The 19881-nt window shown below is 39.7% G+C and overlaps 1 protein-coding gene across 1 annotated transcript in view; it reads left to right on the top strand.

Moving 5' to 3' along the window:
- Positions 1-17185, top strand: part of mgat4c (mgat4 family member C) — a 108096-nt gene extending 90911 nt beyond the window's left edge. Inside the window, exons 5-7 of the mRNA XM_067590607.1 lie at positions 10129-10274; positions 10978-11125; positions 11955-17185. Coding sequence (XP_067446708.1) covers positions 10146-10274; positions 10978-11125; positions 11955-13111 — 1434 coding nt within the window. The 5' untranslated portion in view covers positions 10129-10145 and the 3' untranslated portion in view covers positions 13112-17185. The remainder of the gene's footprint in view (positions 1-10128; positions 10275-10977; positions 11126-11954) is intronic.
- Positions 17186-19881: the final 2696 nt, after the last annotated feature.

Here is a 19881-nt window from a genome sequence, read left to right as displayed (position 1 = left end):
CTTACATATAACAGTTGAGTTTGCACCAAATTAGGGGACCTTCATGTAATTTAAAGTGGCATGAATCAATTTTTGGGCACTAGAAGAACTCAAAAACACGCTATCAGACTTACTGTTGCCCTACAAAAGTTCTGGCTAACATGTTAGCAAGTAGTTGCAAACTTACACATCCAGCAGACACAGACCAACATTATCCTTCCATTTGAGTCGTGTTTTTTTGTCAGGTCAAATGTACTGTAAGTCCGACAGTCACTCTCCGTGTTGGTTTCTATCAACTCTTGAGAAAACTAGTACATAAAAACCAAAGAATTAAAATACATCTGGGTCTAAATGACTATATTATAATATTGGATGAGACCAATATGAGATGAATTGTGCTCCGTAACGTGCTTGATTTTTTATCTTACACACCACGGACATGGTGAGTCACACAATATTAAAACACACACGGCCTTCTGCAGATATTACAAATCAAAGTGGGACACCGTGTGATACGAGTCCTTTGTGCCAACACTGCTTATAGGTTATGGATATATTTTTTGAATCACAGCTGTAAGCCCATCATTTAAAGTATTTTGGGGTGGTGTATTTCACACAAAAAAACATCTATGAGCCCACAGAGTCAAAAGATAATTCAGTGTCAATGGACCACCTCCAAAAACTGCCGTCATCAATTCAAGTTTTACGACTCTGATTTCCACCTTAGGGAGACAGATGTCTATGTTTTGTAGATAGTGGCTTTATATCATTGCGCAACACAATGTGAATTTAGTTTTAGGATTCATTTATCAAATCAAAATGAAACTGGAGCTGCACCTTTAAATTTACCTGAGCACTCTCAGCCGATTAAATGCAAAACCCAGTTGTGTGAGCTCACATTCAGCTCTTTGGCTGTCCACTCTATGCTTGACCAAAAAGCTCATTCCCTAAGAGCACTTCAATGTATGCACTGTCATACTGGGTGAAACTGGGCCATCTTATTGTGTTCCCATTCCTCATTTCAACGCGGAGCCTTTTGAAAAGCCTGCCAGAGCCCCGTCCTCCCCTGCACTAAATGTGTAGGGAGGAGATAGTGCATTCTCATGTTATCTGCCACCGGCCTCTTGCCCCTTCAGCCATTTTCTCATTTCACAGATTTGACCAGGAGGTGACCTTGGCTTTTTAAGTGCTTTTAAGGCAGAGCCAAGTCTCCTTTTCCTTTTTCCTGTCTCACAAATGGAGACAGAGCGAGAGAAGGAGAGGGAGAAGGGATTTCTTTCCAGCCTTTTCTTCAATGGCCTTTTTTCCTCTAGTTTTTTTTTTTTTTTTTTCATCCTCTTTCATGGCCATAGCCTCTGTCCAGTGTTTTTTGTAGAGTGGACATGATGACAGGCTGTTGTCTGCTAATTCACATGGGCCTGTTCTTTTAATGTAGAAAATGGCCTCAGGGGAGCGGCAGCATATGTTTATAACACATGACGTCAGAAACAGAGGGCAGTCGGGAGTTTGAAGTCAGGGAGACACAGAGTCCATTAGCCAAATGTGATATAACAAAGAACTAATTGAATATCTTTGCCCTAGAGAATACTTCACAATATTCAAATACTAATCATCTTGTGTCTCAGATGTAGGTAATAATTTATATCACCGGCTGCATCTTCACAACCTCACACAAGGGATGTGAAGGAAATGGAGACCACATGCATATGCATGTGTCTGCATGTGTACAGAGGGTGTACACATGTCAAGTGTGTTTTCTAGTGGAAATAAGCAGGCAGTATCACAGTCCTCCATCGCCATCTCTCCCAAGTGCACCTCTGGCAGAGCGCTAATCTGGGTCAAAGTGCTAACTGCTTAGAAGGGCCTGGGAGAGGCTCGCTCACATATGAATCATTTCTCACGCCTTCCGTCCTCATTAAGCTCGCCACAGCTGGAACAGCGAAAGGCTTTCATATTTCCCTCTGACCTTAAACGTAAACATCCAGACAACAGTCTGAAAGTGCGTCGGCTAACAAAACTTCCCTAGCAACCACATCCTCGATCTCTTTCACTTTGATAATGTCAGTTACTCTTTCCATCAAAGTGCATCGCAGCAGTGAGTCCGAGAGCCTCTCAGCAGTTCTGCGAGTTGAAGCAAATGCTGTATGTGTTGCCACATCATCAACGCATTACACTCTTTGATTGCACTCAGTTTGTGTTTCATGATAAATGATGCCTCCCTTTCATATCGGTGATGGAGTTAAGGACTGGCTGTCCAGAGATGGCACAAGTCCATTCATAGCTATAAAATATATGAGACCTTGTCTTCTCCAGCCAAGTAAAAAGAAATCAAACAAGGACCGATCTGAGGAAGCTCACATTTCAATTACAGACCGAGCTGGATGATCTGGACGGTTGTATTGCAGTGGAGAAAAGGCCACATCCGTTTGTTCTGAGTGTTTTGATGCTTGATTGCTCTGAAGCCAGCATCAACGGGTGGCACATGCTCAATATTTCATGAGAATGTTCTCCAGTAGCTTGCACCACCTGTGCCAGTGCTGCTCTGGAAAAAACAAGCCTTAATGGTGATGAATTGAAAAGCTTTGTTGATGTCTCCAACACATCCTGGAACAAGAACAAGGCGGCACTGTCCTCTTACTGTATGAGCTTATAAAGACAAGGACATTGGAACCATCCGGGACAGAAAAGGCTGTTTGGCGTTGCTTAGAAATATTCTTATATCAGAGAGCCTGACTGGCTGAGACCATTTGGGGTTTTTTTACGCTCTACTGCTTGTCTTGCACACCGCTGCCTTATGGGAAAACAGCTGGAAGTGCCATTGTCACTGGACTGCTTGTTTCTCCCTCGAGGGCCACTGCGGTGGTAGCGGTTGGTGGTGGTGGTGGTGGGGGGGGGGGGGGGGGTGGCACACTTGGACAGTGTGTCTGTGGGGAACGCATCATATTCAGCACACACACACACACACACACTCACACACTCTCCCCTCCACCACCACCACCACCTCCACAACACCTCCTCCTCCCATTAGAGTGAGCGAACTCAAGCTGCTGACAGCGGTGACAGGCCCAGCGCAGGGAGGCGATGGGGGGGGAGGGGAGGTGCTGCTGTGGTGGGGTGGTACATCTGTTTGGGTCCTTGGCGCAGCCGTCTGGCCTCCGGAGTTTGATGCAGCTGGGATTGGTCACGTCTGAGACCATTTTATGATCAGATAACTCAGCAGCTTAAAGGCGTAAAGAGAAAAAAAAGGAAAATATGAGTTTGTGTTGTCGCCTCAAATAACATGATGACTCCCTTTGGAATATTACCTTTGTGGAGATGACAGTTCATCAACCTCAGACATGATTGGCTGTTATGACATACAGAGTTTATGGGAATTACATGGTGAATCTCCCAGAAACACAGCTTTCAGGCTTTAATTCACTACACAGTGCATTGATAACACCCTCATTGACAATTCCCCATTGCCTCCTGATAATTAAGATCATTTCCGTGTTTCTATAAGGGGCGTGGATGTCTGACAAGGGTTGCTAACTCTTTGTAGATGTCGGATTCCTTTGTCTGCCAGGCTGTAAGAATGTAGTAATTGGTAAACTGTTTGACCAATTTGAATTATTAACAAAACAGCCATTTCATAATAAAGGGATTTATTATTCCGCCCTGCGCTACAATTTTGTTATCAACAAAAGCCTCTGTTACTCTCAGCTTTTTATCAAGAAAGAAAATCCATTGAAAGTGGCTGAAGGCCTGACACAAAGCAACTGCTGAATCCCCGCAAATCTGCAGGCTTAATTGATTATTTGTGCAGAGCTGTATATCTGCAAGGTGCAGAATACCCAGGGGAAATAATGTAAAACAGATAACAAGATGAAATGTGGGAGAATTGCTTTCTGCTGCCCATTTTATTAATCTTTTCCCCTTTTCTTATTCACAATGAGTTTCCCATCTAGGTTTTCCCATTACAGAAACGCAGCTTCACATTTTAAAAACAGCATGGCCTAAATCGAAAGTTGAGAGTTGATTGAAGCCAGCAAGAGAAGTGTTTGTTAAGGGCTTATTTTGATTTCTGAATAACATATGCAGGGACTCAATGCTGTGTGTACCTGAAACTCCCAGAGGAGAACATTTTATTTTCAAATCTTATCTTCATTATTCTGCCTTCCTCAGTTCCAGGGAAGCACTCAAAGGAATGAATTCATTTTGCTGATATTGTACACAAACATTTTTAGAGAAAAAGCATTCTATTCAGATTTTTCAAATTCAGGTTTGCAGGTGTTACTCCTCAGCCAATCCATGTGTTCTCCAAGGCATCCTGACACCGGCTTCACTTTTGTGGAAATGACATTAAAGGAACAACCTTGGGAAGATGGGATGTGAAATTGCTGTGGAACTCGACTCATGTTTGTGGCATGTCAGTGTCGCTCTGGTCGATCCTATACCTTTTTTTCCATTTACTCCTGCTCCTTGCTCCCCTTTCACAGCGCTCAACAAAAAAAAAGGAGGTATCGTTGGCATGCAGGAGGCCTGCTTCCACTCGGCAGCAATCAAGCCATTACAAATGGAGAGGGAATGGAAGGCCTTTTGTTTTGTTCTGTTTTGTTTTGTTTTGTTTTGTTTTGTTGTGTTTTTTTTTTTTTGGTGTGATATAGAATTCTTGGCATTAGGTTGCACATCAGGGCAGACCATAATTGCCTTCTCATCATCGGGGAGCTCCTTGTTTTTCCATTTGAAGTCTGCTTCTGTCAGATTTCACCATTCGGGGAGAGAGGGCTGGAGTAGCGGGGGATAGGAAGACAATTCCTGGAACAGTCATCTCATATGAGTTGCCAGAGAAGCGTGATGGACATTGAGAATGAATCCAGAAAAAGCTTCACCAAGGAACATTTTGCAGGGAAAATAGACTAGTGAAACACTCGCACTAACACTAGCAAAACATGTGTAAAAAGCATGCCCTGCTTTCTTTAAGATACTGTATCTAGTGCTTGAATGATTACATGGTTAGTCGATTAGTTTTTCATCAACTAAAAATGCCAAACAGCTTCACAAATAAGAGGATGCACTACTTTTCTCTCTTTAATATCATGCTAATTAATTATCTTTTGGTTTTTTTGACCTTTGGTTAGGCAAAACAAGCAGTTTCAAGATGTCATCTTGAGCTCTGGGAACTCGTGATTGGCATTTTGCATTCAGTTTGACATTTCAAAGACTTAATTATACAAAAATAAAACATTATAGATTAATTGATACTGAAAATAATCATTAGTTGCTTCCCTTGAGATATTACACTTACTCCTTACGCTGCAGGATCTGGGTGGATTTATCTACCTCCCAAAAAATTATCATTAAGTCCTGAATTTCATACTTCTAATTGAATAAGGCACCTTTCTAGTTTCTTTAGAAATATACATTTTTCATCTACATCTTGAGACTAGTTAACACAAAGCTCTTCACGTAATTTTACAATATCCTCGTTTCTCGTTTTCACTCCCTCGGTACTCATCTTTCTGCACAGCAACATAGTAACCTTCAGCTTGCTGTGACGTCAAAGATTGATGGGCAGAAGATTTCCAGCTGAGAGCCATTTCCAAACCCCAAGGCACCAGCCATGGTGTGATACAACCAGGTGATAGTTTCCTTGGAGAATTTCTGCAGGGTTTCTGGGTGTATTTTCCATCTTATCTCCTCTAGGAGCAACTGTAGTAACAATCACAAAGAGCTCTGGCTCCTAGCCAAGTGCGACTATTTGTTACGGCCAATATGGTGAAAAATGACAGTAAACGGTAGAGTATACTGAATTTAAAAATTGTTAGGTTTGAGAAATCTTGATCAAAATGAACATTTAACCACAAGAATGAAAATCTAGAAATAGTTGAATTTTCTGAGGTCCTTTTTGCTTGTACACTCAGCTGTTGTCACAGTTTTGTTACCACCAAGCTGCTTTTATGTCAGTCTAACAGGATTTAACCTCTTACCGAGAGCACGGTTTTCAAAGAGAGTTGGGAACAGACAGTTGATATGAGTTAAGTGCAGAGCGTGCTGCTGGGCATAAGCGAGCAGAGAGGCAGTGTTGTGGTTTATTTGGTCCAGTTCACACACACAGTGCATAATGGATATTTAACAGCCCCAGCCTGCTGGAAGTGTGCTGTGTACTGAAATGGTGCTGGGGACATCTGAGGGAGTGTGTGACTGCCAGGATGACACACCCATTAAAACACACTTAGTCCATTTCACTGCTGCAGCCGCACTCTGGATTCATGCCACAAGAATGAACACACAAATGCCTCCCTCTTGTTGATGAATGCTTGCAGTGAATTTATCCTAACATCCATATACTGTATATAATTATAGCATATTCCAAGAACATATAGTGGGCTGGAGATGGGGGTGACATTGTTTTAGGTGTTAGCTGCCGTGCATCTCAGTCACAGCTAAATCTGGGGTAGGAGAAGTGAACATGTTTACCAGCTGTGCCTTTGGCAGAATGAGCATCTCATCCTCTTCCTGCTCTGAGCCCGTACTGAATTATTGAAATTGGAGAGGCGCTTCACTTTGTCTTCTATCATCAGGATAGACACCCAAGACTCCAATCTAAGAGATCAGCTCTCCCCCAACATGAAACAAAAAAGTTGTTTAATTGCAGCTCTCCCGCTGGATTATGCAAAGAGTTCCATCTCGTTTAATTGTAGGTCAGGCGTCTCTACGTAGCTTGTTTGTGCAAAAAGGAAATAGCGGCTGCGGGTTCTCACTACAGAAGATGAGGCTGGCGCTGAGAAGCACAAGATACCTGAGCTGTGGTGTCAGGAGGACTCTCAGCCATCAGCTGAGATTCCTACCGAAAGGCCCTAATGATTCTTCTCATCATCATGCTGCACTCAGCTTTCTCCAGCAGAACTCTGCAATTTACTGGAGACATGCCATGCATACAATGGAGACAATGCAACATATTCTGCTCTAGCAGAATCTAGTGCTACAAAAATGGGTGGAAATACATATTAGAATTTTTATGTCATGACACCACAGCACATTCCTGACATTGCAGCGTCTTTATCAATCAAGCTGCACAAACATGCATTAAAGCTAGATTGTCAGTAATGTTACAAATATGGTGAAAGGTTATGGGTGAAACACTGTATTAACCAATAAGATTTCAGACTGCAGATACCAGATTAATGTTATAGCTGGTAGCATTGCTTCAGTTTACTTGTCGTGTTTTATGTTTCTGGGGAAAATCAGCTTTTACCATCTACAGTAATAGAAGATATAGAATCCCACAGGTTAGAGTTAACAGGCTGCTCATTCATTCCTCAGTCCATCAATCTGTTAAATCAGAGGATGGGCTCTCATTCGGCCAAGTGTAAAGTGCAGCTAGCTTGAAAATGGGAGATACTGTGAGGGTTAAACTAAGACTGGCTGTACTGTATGTATTTTTGTATGTTAGACACAGGCAATGAAATGGAACGCACTGTAGCTCGTTTGTTTGTTTTTCTTTACTTCTTTTCTCTTTGCAACACATTTTTTTCAGAGGAATCTGAAGCAATGTAATCTAACCCAACAAGTTCATACTGATGCTTTTCTTAATTCCTGTGCTGCCAACATTTATAAAAAAGTAACCTGTGCACCTTTTGTTTAAGAATAGCATTAGAACAACATCTTTATTTTTAAGAATTCATGGTTAATATGATATATAATTTCTTTAAATTTATAATTCACATAGTTGATATAAAATTGTAGCCATCAACCGGTTGACATGTAAAGCAGATTTGTTCTGACAGTATGGTTATTTGTTTTGTTGTAGAGTGTGAGCAGGGAAAAAATCTCTAAATATTTGTAATTACTGATAATTGCCCGCCTGCTTAAACCACACCGAGCTGCAAATTACAAAGAACAAGGCAAAGCAGATGGATATGTTAAATTCAGTTTTCAAGTGTGCACAAAGAGGTATTGACTAGCCGAATCCCAGGTGAGGCTGACTCCTAGTGCGAGTGATCGATGCGTGTGTGGTCATTGAACTGAGCTTAGAGCTAGTTTGTATTCTTTTAGGCATCTCAGAGGTTTTGCAGCAGTGGAACAAAAGCACATGCTGATGCCTAATTGCTGGCAAAGAAAGACCAACGCCATTGTTACATCTATAGACTGTGACTTCTGCTGCTGCTGTGAAGGGGGCTTTTTCTCTCACAGTCAGTCTCAGTTGTCACAGTTACTATGAGAAGTCGCCAACCCTGTTGTGACTGAACCTGATACATGCTCACACTCTAGCTGAAGGCTGTACACCGGTATGGTATGGCTTTCATTGCTGCTTTTATGTGTCTTCATATATTAATTAGTTAAGCTGGTGTCATTGCTTTGTGATTTCTTTGTTTTATCTGTGTTAGGGAAACACTCCACATTTATTAGCTTCTGTCCTTTGCGTATGACAGCCTATATGGATACAAGTTGGACACATTATTGTGAATATCTTTACAAAAGAACTTGCAACTTGCAAATATCACTTTTGTGAGGTGTTGTTGAGACTGGAATAAGGAGGTGTTTATTTTTTAAGCCTGTAGTTTGTTCTGTTTTTTAGTGGATTTTATAAGGTTGTATCATTTACCCATAATTTTGTCCCCTCATATATTTTACCTACATGAGATGAGAGTAAAATAAAATGTACATGCACTAATACATTCTTATATATCTCATATATCATAAACTACTCTCTCAAAAATAAGCTTAAAGCTGAGTCTGCACATCTCTGACTCTCAAATTGAATATTATATGCTTCTTAAAGGTAATATTGCTTGTAGAAATGGAAATGGATTGCATTCAATTGCAGACAGATATTGTGTCCACCTCTTGCATTATCACTACTCAGAAGCACACTGCAGTTACCCAGTGTTATTTATGGAAACCTTTAATTGATTCAAGTATCGAAATATGAGTTGTTTACAGGAAAAGAACCACAAAAACATCCTCTGGCATCTCATCTGCTCCTCATGTCTTCATGTGCACTGCCTTCATAATACTAATCCTTTGCTGTTGTTTTAAACTGAATTAAGAACACCTTTAAAGGATCTAAAAATGTTTGGTGACCAGAAGGGAAGATCATCTGAACCAGCAAACTAACAGAAAGAGTTACTCTTTACCCTCCATCAACGACTACCATCAAGGTGTAATTGTGTGTCAGAGATTCAGATTTGTGGCTTTCTATTACTATCTATTGTCAATCAGAGGAACTGGAACAATATTGAATAGAACTTTTCTTCTACTACATTAGTGTCTGTATCATATTTGTAAAAATTAGGTGCTGAAACAATTGGAGAAAAAAAATAATTTCGATATTATATAAATCACGTAAGTCCTTTACCAAGGAAAAATATCAAACATACTGGTTTTAGCCTCTCAAATGTGAGGATAATCAAAAAGATAATGAAAATAATCATTATTTGCAGCCCTTGTAACTGTTAAAATAATTTATAGACAAGAATGCATTTCATACTCTTTTGTAGATCTTATTCTTCTCATCTTATACCTTTTATCCCCTTTATCTTCTTCTGCCGTGGACTGCATATCTGAAATAAAATGAACTGTTTTGACAATTGATTTTGAATTTTCCCCTTCAATGATGGTCGCCTGTAATCTACAAAGAGAAAAAGTCACATTTTCACAACAAAGAAGAGTAAGCCAGCTGATAAGAGCAGACAGAAGCGTCTTTTTTTTTTTTTCTTACCATTGTGGCATATGAATGTATTGAAATGCTGGCCATCAACCACAGCAGCAGCCTTTATCACTAAACTTAAAATACCACTCCAAATACAGCTACCAAATGGGGATATTTGCATAATTGTTATTAGTAAAGAAGCACATTTGATTCACATCAGTAATCAATTGTTGAGCAGGTCAATATCCTGCAGTGCCTTTAGTTTTTCTCTCATCTGATTTGGTTCATCTCCTTCCCTGAAAAGGAGAAAAAGCACCACACAATCACACATCATTAGAAGTCTGTTGAAGAATAATTATGATGCTAGTCGGAGATATCCACGTCATATATGGTTGTACAGTCCTACAATGAATTCCCCCCACTTGCCTGATAAAAAAGGCAAATTATTCGCATGCAGCATCTCAGGCTGACGACATTCAAAGCATAAATGCGTCTTTTCTCATGTTCTTATGCAGATCCGAGCGTGTACAGCATGAGGCTGGTGTGGAAATCCCTGGACAAGATGAGGTGTCTGAGGAAACGCTCCACTATTCCCTTCCTCGGCTTCCTCATCACCTTCCTCCTCTTCCTTAACCTCTACATTGAAGACGGCTACGTGCTGGTTAGTAAATCCTGTTGTGTATGTGAATTACATTCATCTTTGTGTTATTAGAGAACATTTTCCAAATTAGAAATTTAGATGAAGTACTCAGTTATAATGTTTGTGCTCCTACTTAATGTCTGGAAAAACAAATTTGACCAAATATGATTCTGAAACCAAATGTGTTGTTGTAATTGTTTACTCCACCCATGTTGTCCCTTTTATAATTGCTTGTTTTTAAAGGAAACACGTTTAAATTTTTATGACATGGACCCAAGTTGAAGTCATCCAGATGATTTATTTCTTATTCATGATGCCATCAAAACTTGGTTATCACAGTACATTATCTGTGTTTGTTATTTAAATTATGAAGAGGTAGTTCACATTTTCAGCTCTCAGGCGCTGTTCTCAAGTCCATTTGCTTGGCTATGCAAACTGCCTAGAGGGGTTTTAAGATTCCTTTTGTCTCCAAACGTCGAGGGTTAACTCAGCCACATTAAAACACAGATTGTGTCAAGTTTGCACAGGATGTTAGAAACAAGTTTAAGAAAACAAAAGTCTGGTTTCACCTCATTTGAATTATTCATAGAAGAAATTGAAATTTCCAAGATGGGTTTCCTGTCCCTTGTCTACAGTGGCTATGACAACTTGTTTATACATGTGTTTTTTTTCCTCTATTGTTCATAATGTGAAGTAATCCTGTGTTTTTCATGTTACATTGCAGGAAGAGGATAAAAGGCAGCTCAGGGAAACGTCAGTCCACCCGCCGAGCTCAGAACGATACGTTCACACCTTCAGAGACCTCAGTAATTTCTCTGGAACCATTAATGTCACGTATCGTTATCTCGCTGGAACCCCGCTGAACCGCAAGAGTAAGTTTAGATTTTCTTTAAAGAGGAATTTACACTGACTATTTTCATGAGTGTGGGAGAGTTAAGTCATAATTGTGAACATACGCTGGGACTGAGAACTACAACTTAAAATCTGTGTCTGGGATTTATAGCAGAGCCATAAAATGCAACTACTCCACAGAGACGTTTTTACCTTAAAATCAAACACAGCACAGAAGTCTTCTTAAGTATACCATGTTTTATTCACCAAACATTTATGTCTTTATTGCCTTCAGAGACATTTTCAGCTACAGTGAGCACTGAGCTCTAATTTGTGGTCTGTGCCACAAAATATTTAACATACACGTTGGTCATAAAAATATATATACGTCACCATGAATATTCCTGATGGAAACATATTTAAAGAATACATATAGTGATAAAATAATAATAATTCAAGGTTCACCTACTAGCTTTTTCCAGGGCTTTCAACCATATCTCATGGTCTTCATCAGTTGATGGAGTTCACGTAATAACTGATGGTTGTCTATGAGTCCAATGGGGCGGTCAATATTGACAACCATATTATATGATTGAAAGCTCTGGAAAAGACTGTAAGCGAACTATGAGTCAATTATTTTGTCAAATTAATATTCTCAACATCAAAAATGAACAATCACACTCAAATGATATAATTATAGTTTATATAGATATATAAATCAGATAGATATAGTTTGTTTATTTTCTGAGGAACAGTCTTGAGTAAAATTCGCTCTCCAACCCATCATTTAATCTCTGTAATATATTTAAAATTGATCATTTTCAAGCATTTCTGTTTACACTATGATGAAATGTTCACTTTTGTTCACAGAGTATCTCACCATTGGACTGTCATCAGTCAAAAGAAAAAGAGGGAACTACCTTCTGGAGACGATCAAATCCATCTTTGATCAGTCCAGTTATGAGGAAATGAAAGAGATTGTGGTTGTGGTCCATCTGGCAGACTTTGACCTGGTCTGGTGTGAGAACCTGGTGCAAGAAATCACCAGGAAGTTTGCCCACCACATCATAGCCGGACGCCTCCTGGTGATCCAGGCTCCGGAGGAATACTATCCATCTCTGGATGGGTTGAAAAGGAACTACAATGATCCAGAGGACAGAGTCCGTTTCCGCTCTAAGCAGAACGTAGACTACGCTTTCCTCCTCAACTTCTGCACAAACCTCTCTCACTTCTACATGATGCTAGAAGACGACGTCCGCTGCTCCAGGAACTTCCTGACGGCGCTGAAGAAGGTGATCACCTCCCGAGAAGGTTCCTACTGGGTGATGCTGGAGTTCTCCAAGCTGGGCTACATCGGGAAGCTGTACCACTCCAGAGACCTGCCACGTCTGGCTCATTTCCTCCTGATGTTCTATCAGGAAATGCCCTGCGACTGGCTCCTCATCCACTTCAGGGGTCTGCTGGCCCAGAAGGACGTGATCCGCTTCAAGCCCTCGCTGTTCCAGCACATGGGCTACTACTCCTCGTACAAAGGAGCAGAGAACAAGCTGAAGGACGACGACTTCGAGGAAGACTCCATAGACATTCCTGACAACCCTCCTGCCAGCCTTTACACAAACATCAACGTCTTTGAAAACTATGATGCCACCAAGGCTTATAGCACTGTGGATGAATACTTCTGGGGGAAGCCTCCTTCTACTGGAGACTTCTTTGTCATAGTCTTTAATAAATCCACCAAAATTAGTAAAATTAAGATTGCTACTGGTTCTGACGACCGACAGAATGATATTCTTCACCACGGAGCTCTGGAAGTAGGAGAAAAACTAGTCGGGACTAAGAAAGGGAAACAGTGTTCCTCATATATCACATTAGGGGAGTTTAAAAACGGCAACATCGAGGTTCAAGATGTAGACCACAAGATTGCCTTTGACATTGAGTGTGTGCGCATTGTGGTGACAGCCAGTCAGAAAGAATGGCTCATTATTAGAAGTATAAGTTTATGGACTACACAACCCCCCAGCCAATGAGGACTATACACAAAGACTCTTAGTATGTCATAGAGGCAAAGGTTTTTATTATTATTATTATTTACAAATGTATGTATTTCCAGGTTTATTTATTCATTTTGTATGTATTTATTGATACTCATTTTGATTGCCAAATCAATCTATAGTTTTTTATACCTGCAAGTAACCTTAGTGGAGCCTCTTCCCAGTCATTCTTAAGGACTGTTCAACTGACCTCAGAGTATTCATGAAAGTGTGTTCTCTTAAGTGTTTCATAGGCCTTCATTTATTTTAACTTTTGATAGCCATCCATAACATAGAGCTGGACGATAATTCCATACTATCTTTTATTGACTTGAAGTGGTATCATATCATAATTGTGATATTGTTTTATAAAAATCTGGTTTACCAATTAAAGGATAAGTCTGGCAATATATTGTCTTTTTTACTGTCACAAAATCCTATGAAAAGACCAAAGCCAACAATTAAATGATCCCACTAAACCAATGGCCACTGTTTGATTGAACTTGAGCTCCACTGTTGTCCAAACCACATGACACATCAATGAGCCAAACTGTTGCTCTTGAGTAAGTGACATGTGCTTTCATTACCATGAACATACACATCAGTCCCACATACACATTCCTGCAGGCATAAATACTCACTAGAGCATATCTATTTATCCACAGCTGGAAATGGTCCCAAACAAATGCACAATTTCCAGCTGTTTGATTAACATCTGCTAAAAAAAAACTACAGTATAGGGTAGATAACAGAAAGTATTGAGAGATGGAGTAACACATTGTTGGTTTTGTTCTTTTCATGGAATTTGTTGACAATAAGAAAAATATTGATATGACACCAGCCTTATACTCAAATGAAAAATTCAATTATTGAAGGTTTTGTTTTACACATTCAGTTTAGTCCAGTCTCTAGTCTGCATAACAGAGAACCATTTCATTGCAGTGAATATCAAATCCATCATTTTACATCATTTTTTTCCATAAATTTACCATATTGTGATATATCGGTATTAATGTCAGGAAGTTTCTTTTTAAATTCATTATATCTATTTTTACCGTATCACCTATCCCTACCTTGATGACATATTTGTAAGTTATTTATGGATGATATAAACAACCACTCATTTATGAATGTTTTTGAAGTGAGCAATGAAGACAAATCTCACTTAGGGAACAGCTTACTGTACTACTGATTTACTCAGTGTTGTTAAATTTACCATAATTGACCACTCTTACTTTAATATGTTATGAACCACAAATTATTTATACACTGGGGGAAAGGATAGTGATTATGAAGTGTAAAAAAATATTTTTTAAGAACAGGTTCTCCTTGAAAACACCATCCAATTAAAGCTATTGTGTCTTCAACCATTTTTCATGATTGATATTAAGACTGCATAAGTGTAGCTCTGGGATTTCTCTCTGAAAATGTCCCCATTTGGCCCTTAATTATTTTCCTCCTTGAAAAACCCACCAGGAAAGTATCAGAGGTCATTGTTGCCTTGAATATTCATCATGTCACACCTAACTTTTTCAGTTTTAAATATTCTCTCCCGCTTTAATCATCTTCTCGGTTGTGGTTGAGGCGGGAGTGTGAGTAGGCTGAGCTCTTTTACTAGCACTGTATGTTCTGTCAGGGCTGCTGACAGGAGAACAATGTTTGTTTTCACCCATCTTCTCCAAGAGCTGAGATTAGATTGCACAGTGAAGAATGGGCCAGGTCTGCTCTTAGCTCTCTTTTTTTACATCACAGCACAATTTTCCCCCAGTAAATTGGTCTGTGTTTGCCTCACTCTCTACACCAGCAAAACAACATCTCCCCCGGAGCTATAGGATCTCAATTCGTTCTTTCTCCAACATTGCGCTCTCACAGCTCCAATGTTTCTGCTCCTACATGGTTGCCTCTCTGTGATCTTTGCTCTCGGTTCTTACAGTCATAAAGCTGCTTTGAGCTTCCTTTTGAAGATGCTTTTCAAATTCCCCACCTTGCTTTTTGTTTATCAGCAGATAACATTGGCAAGAATTAATACTACACATGTTAACACATCATCACCATGATGCTCAAAGTAAATCAGAATCATGCTTTGAAAATAACCTTGTCATTCCCCATGTTCCTAGTAATTATAATCTGTCTGCGAGCAATGTTCGGTGACTGATTAGTCTCATTGCAACGGTGTGAAGAAATCACTCAACAATGCAATAAAGAGGTAAATGTTTACATAACACTGACGGTTCTTTAGGAACATGAGGTGGAAGCAAATAGTCATTAAGCATGCTGCGACGGCTTTGTGAAGCTTTGTTCCATTGTTGCAGTAGCCACCTGTTCCATGTTTTCCCTCAAGGTCTTGTTCAGTGTCACAGATCGAGACCTTTCACAGATTGGCTTGTACCGCCACCTCGAAATCCTTCCTCAGCAAATCCCCCATGTGCTATCTGAAATGAAATTAGAATGCCCACCACCTCAACAATATGGCTTATTGTTTTTCCTCAGCATTTCTCTTGGAATGTCGCTATTCATTTTGGTGAATGATTCCGTGACCTGCATGGATCAGCTCCTTGGAGGGGATCTTGTTTGAATGGATGATACTCGGAAACACAATCTACATTGTGCTGCGCGTGTAGTATTCTTTAAGACGGACATCGTGGTGCCAACTCGGCCTAGTATTATCTGCTTATGAGCTATAAACACATGATGTCACTGTAGCGCAGTTAGCTGTTTTACAAGTGTAATTGATGGCTTTGATAGGTCTTATGCCCAAGTAGAGCAACCACGTTGTGAGGCTGATATTTCTAGAGGAGAAATTGCTGTCTGATCTTTATTTGAAATAAGATGCCAGCCAAAACTAGCTGCATGCTGCAGATTTATGGACAGATTTACATCTTGGGGATAACAACAAAAGCCGCATAAATTCTTTAACTGGATGTCAGGAAACTGCTGCGCGCAGCATTCTTTGCTATTGGCAGCCTGTTTGGAAATCGCAATCCATACAGGGCCTTGAGTGAACAGTGTCCACAGGATCAGTTATACATTTCAGTTAATACTTAGGGAAAGCTGTTCTTCTGTCGAGCACCCACAGCTATAAATGGCCATCTTCGCTGTTCATTCATCGGGAATAAAACTCTTAACAACATCGGCAGATCTCTGTGAGAAAAAGGGCAGAGGTTTGTAAATCACTTGCAGGCAGGTAACTGTGTAAGTTTGTTTAATTATATCGGCCTTGAGGGTCCAATGCCTGAAGATCAGAGCAAGTGATGAATGTGAATATGATATGTGGGTCCTGAGTTATTTGAAATGTGAGCTGTCTTCCAGTGGAGCATGTACAAAGTGCATGAACAAAAAGCATTTTCAGTGGATAAAACAACTCCTTTTGTACGTCAGGATCTATGAATTATTGTTAAGCTTCTGCTAATGAAATTGTATTGGGTTTGTATGTAGAAGCCTACAGATACTACCTTACAACAGGTTCGGAGTTGACATGTGCTGTATATTGTTAAGTGGAGCGAGTGTGTTAAGATGTTGTTTCAGTGTCTGTTTTTCTTTCCATCGTTCTCTAAATGGTACTGTATTGTAAGATGACATATATTTTTTTACCCGTATCATTTCAAATGTTGTATTGTATATATTGTATTTAAAATGAAATTAGATTAAACAAATGAATGCTAACTTTGTGGTGCATTGACTGCCGAGACAGAGCTGTGTACACGAGAGCTCAAGAGAACACAAAATATTGAATATGTGTCTGCAGTGTCGGGGTTTGAATATTGGTTTAAATGCCTTGAGGAAAACAACACTATTTACATGACCCTGAATCAAAATGTCCCTCTGTCTTTGCCTTTGTTTCAGTGTTAATAATGTTTATAAATAAAAGCAGAACATACAGTTATGGCGTACATTTTAAATTAAAAAACAAGATAACTGACATTTGCAGTTCCTTGAAACTTGCAGCGAGAGCAAGGCTGTTTGACTCAGATCTTGCTGTAGCCAAAAGCAAAAACCATACATTATTCATTTCAATATTCATTTGCTTTCTGCTTTTTTTTTTTTAAGTGCATACTTAATGAAGGTGTGGAGATGATGCTTGAGGGGGATACTGTACTGTTTAAAGCTTCATGCTCTTTGTGTATTTGTCAAGAGGGGTCATACATTTCCTTGGAAACATGACTGACAAGGAAAACAGACAAAAATATATTCTGGAGGAAACAGCAGTGTAGTCAATAAATCTGTTTATTCAGTGAAAGTTACTGCATATTTTATTGCTTGTGTAAAGGGACACATGAGGCTTTATATGGTAAGTGTGTGTTTAACCTCGAGTGCCTGGTGCAGTTTGTGTCCACTTGTAAATATCATACTGTAAATTATTGATTATGATTATGATAAACTATGATCAGATCCCATTTACATACTGTATATGCTGATATCAGGGCAACTAACTTCATCCATGAATCCATGAAGAAGTCACATAAAAAAAAAAACCATTCCTTATAACTCCACATTTTAACTCCTGCATGCAGCATGACTTTTCATGGTGAAGATTTGCCAAAAGGTTAGCAACTTTAGGTGAAAAACGACAGCGTTAAGGTACCTCTAAGCCTCAAAGGCAACATTTTACTCATATGCATCAACCAAATGTGACTGTAGTGCTACAACTCAAACATATGAACCATTAACTGAAACAAGAAAAGTGAAAAAAATCCATCCTTTATATTTTTTTCTTGGGTTTTACTTAAGTATCAATACAAGTTTGGAAAGTTTTAAAGGAAAATTCAGGGTTTTTTTTTTTAACCTGATGTATTTCTCATAAATATGGTTATTGTGGCTCTATTTGTCATGCTAATTTTGCTCTCTCCAGCTCTCATTATAGAGATTCCAGTGATTCATTTAAAGACGTTTATCACACAAAACAACAATCATAGGTTCAAGCTGCTGAGACTCCTACATCTGTCCAAATAAACATGATTTTTACATGAATCGCTTCAAGAGTTCGCTAGAAGTTTCTGAGTCTGAACGAAAGTCAACACAGAAACTAGCTGTCTGTAGCCATTATGGCTAAATGCAAAGGGAACTACATCCAGGGCAACTTGCGCATCGGTTTGTTTATGTCTGAAGCTGTGGATAGCTCAGCATCTCTTCATGCTAGAGAAGTAGTAACTTAGATAAATAAAATGGTTCATGCTTGCAAGTTTCCAAGTTGCAAGGATAAAATGATGAGATACACGCTGTGCAGTTTTCATGGACTATCAATTGATTGATCGAGACTTACATACTGTAATACCTCCACAGTTACGTGTTGTAATTGCATTTTTCTCACCATGTGGAACTGAGCGTTTGGTCCAGCAAGCCTCGCTCTTTTCATCCAGTTGATTTTGTGGAGGTGAAACAGTCTCCAGGACAACAGTGTTGATGAACACTAAATCCATTTGTAGTAGTCACACAGCCAGGATTACTGTCAGATTTTCCGAGTCTGACAGCAACAAGTCCCTCTCTGTAGCAAAAGTTTTCCTCCTCACTCGTCAGAAGAGGAGGGCAGTGACCACAGCGACCACAGGAACACCTCCAGTTTCCTGACAGTCCTGTTGCCTTTCTGCCTCCATTCTTTGTTTTTCTTCTTTCAGTTGTTTTAGCTCCTCTCTGTGTACTCCAACTCAAATAATTATGGTTGGCCAGTCAAAGTGAAAATGACTCACGATCATCCTCATAGTAGTACACAGGATAATCTGTAATTTCACTTTGTTTTTTTAGCTTCCTTACAGTCTAACTGCGGTGAAAGTCAGCCTCATACATGTACGTGGATGAATATGTGGGTGGTTCAGTTAGCTGGCAAGCTGCGCTCGATGTAGTTCCCTATGTAGTTAGCCATAACGGCTGCTACAGGTGGCCCTTTTCTGTGTTTACTTTCATTCAGACTGAGAAACAAACATTTGAAGTGATTCTTGAAAAAAATCATGTTTATAAGATGTAGGAGTCTCATTAGTTTGCTCAGATGATTGTTGTTTTGTGTGAAAATCTTTTTGTGAGTTGCCAGAATCTCTGTAACGGAGGTGGAGAGAGCAAAATTAGCATGTCACATAGAGCCACAATGGCCCCATTTATGGGAAATACATCATGTTCAAATGAACCAGTATTTTCCTTTAAGGCTCAGAGGGTCCTGTCAACACGGGTCTTATATCTCTGAAGCACTGACATTCTCCTCTTCACATTCATATACAGATTATATATTATGCATTGCTGTGCCTCAAAAACCTCTGCATATACAGGAAAAAAGACAGCTATTTCTAATTCTCCAGAAATTCTATATATTCTAGGGCACTGAGAAGTACCCTTGAGCATATACAACACCGATCACTTAACACATAATAATGATATGTAGTGACTATTCCATAAAGCCTGTAAGTAAGGGGAGTGAAAACCAAACAAAACAGCCGCTACATGTCTGATGAAAAGGGTTAAGTGATTGATATTTGGTTTATTTGTACGTGAATAGATGTGAAATACAAGGGGGGACAAAAAAATTCCCAGAAGCCATTGATAGCACGGGACTAGGGTGTAGTTAACAGATTTGCTTCTAGGTAGTGTACGCCTACAGCTTGGTGAAGCTAAAATTGGGACAGAAAGGGAGAAGATTCGCCATCATGGAAGAAATCCAGGAAGAAACACAGGCTCTGGACGCAGTGACAAAAGATGACTACAGGAAATGTTTCCAGGAATGGCAGAAGCACTGAGACAAGTGTATCATATCCCCCCCCCCCCCCCCCCCCCCCCCCGTACAG

The sequence above is a fragment of the Thunnus thynnus genome, chromosome 5 (genome assembly GCF_963924715.1).
Source record: "Thunnus thynnus chromosome 5, fThuThy2.1, whole genome shotgun sequence".
Classification (NCBI taxonomy): Eukaryota; Metazoa; Chordata; class Actinopteri; order Scombriformes; family Scombridae; genus Thunnus; species Thunnus thynnus.
The sequence above is the reverse complement of the archived record's forward strand: the minus strand, read 5'-3'. Positions and strand labels throughout refer to the sequence as shown.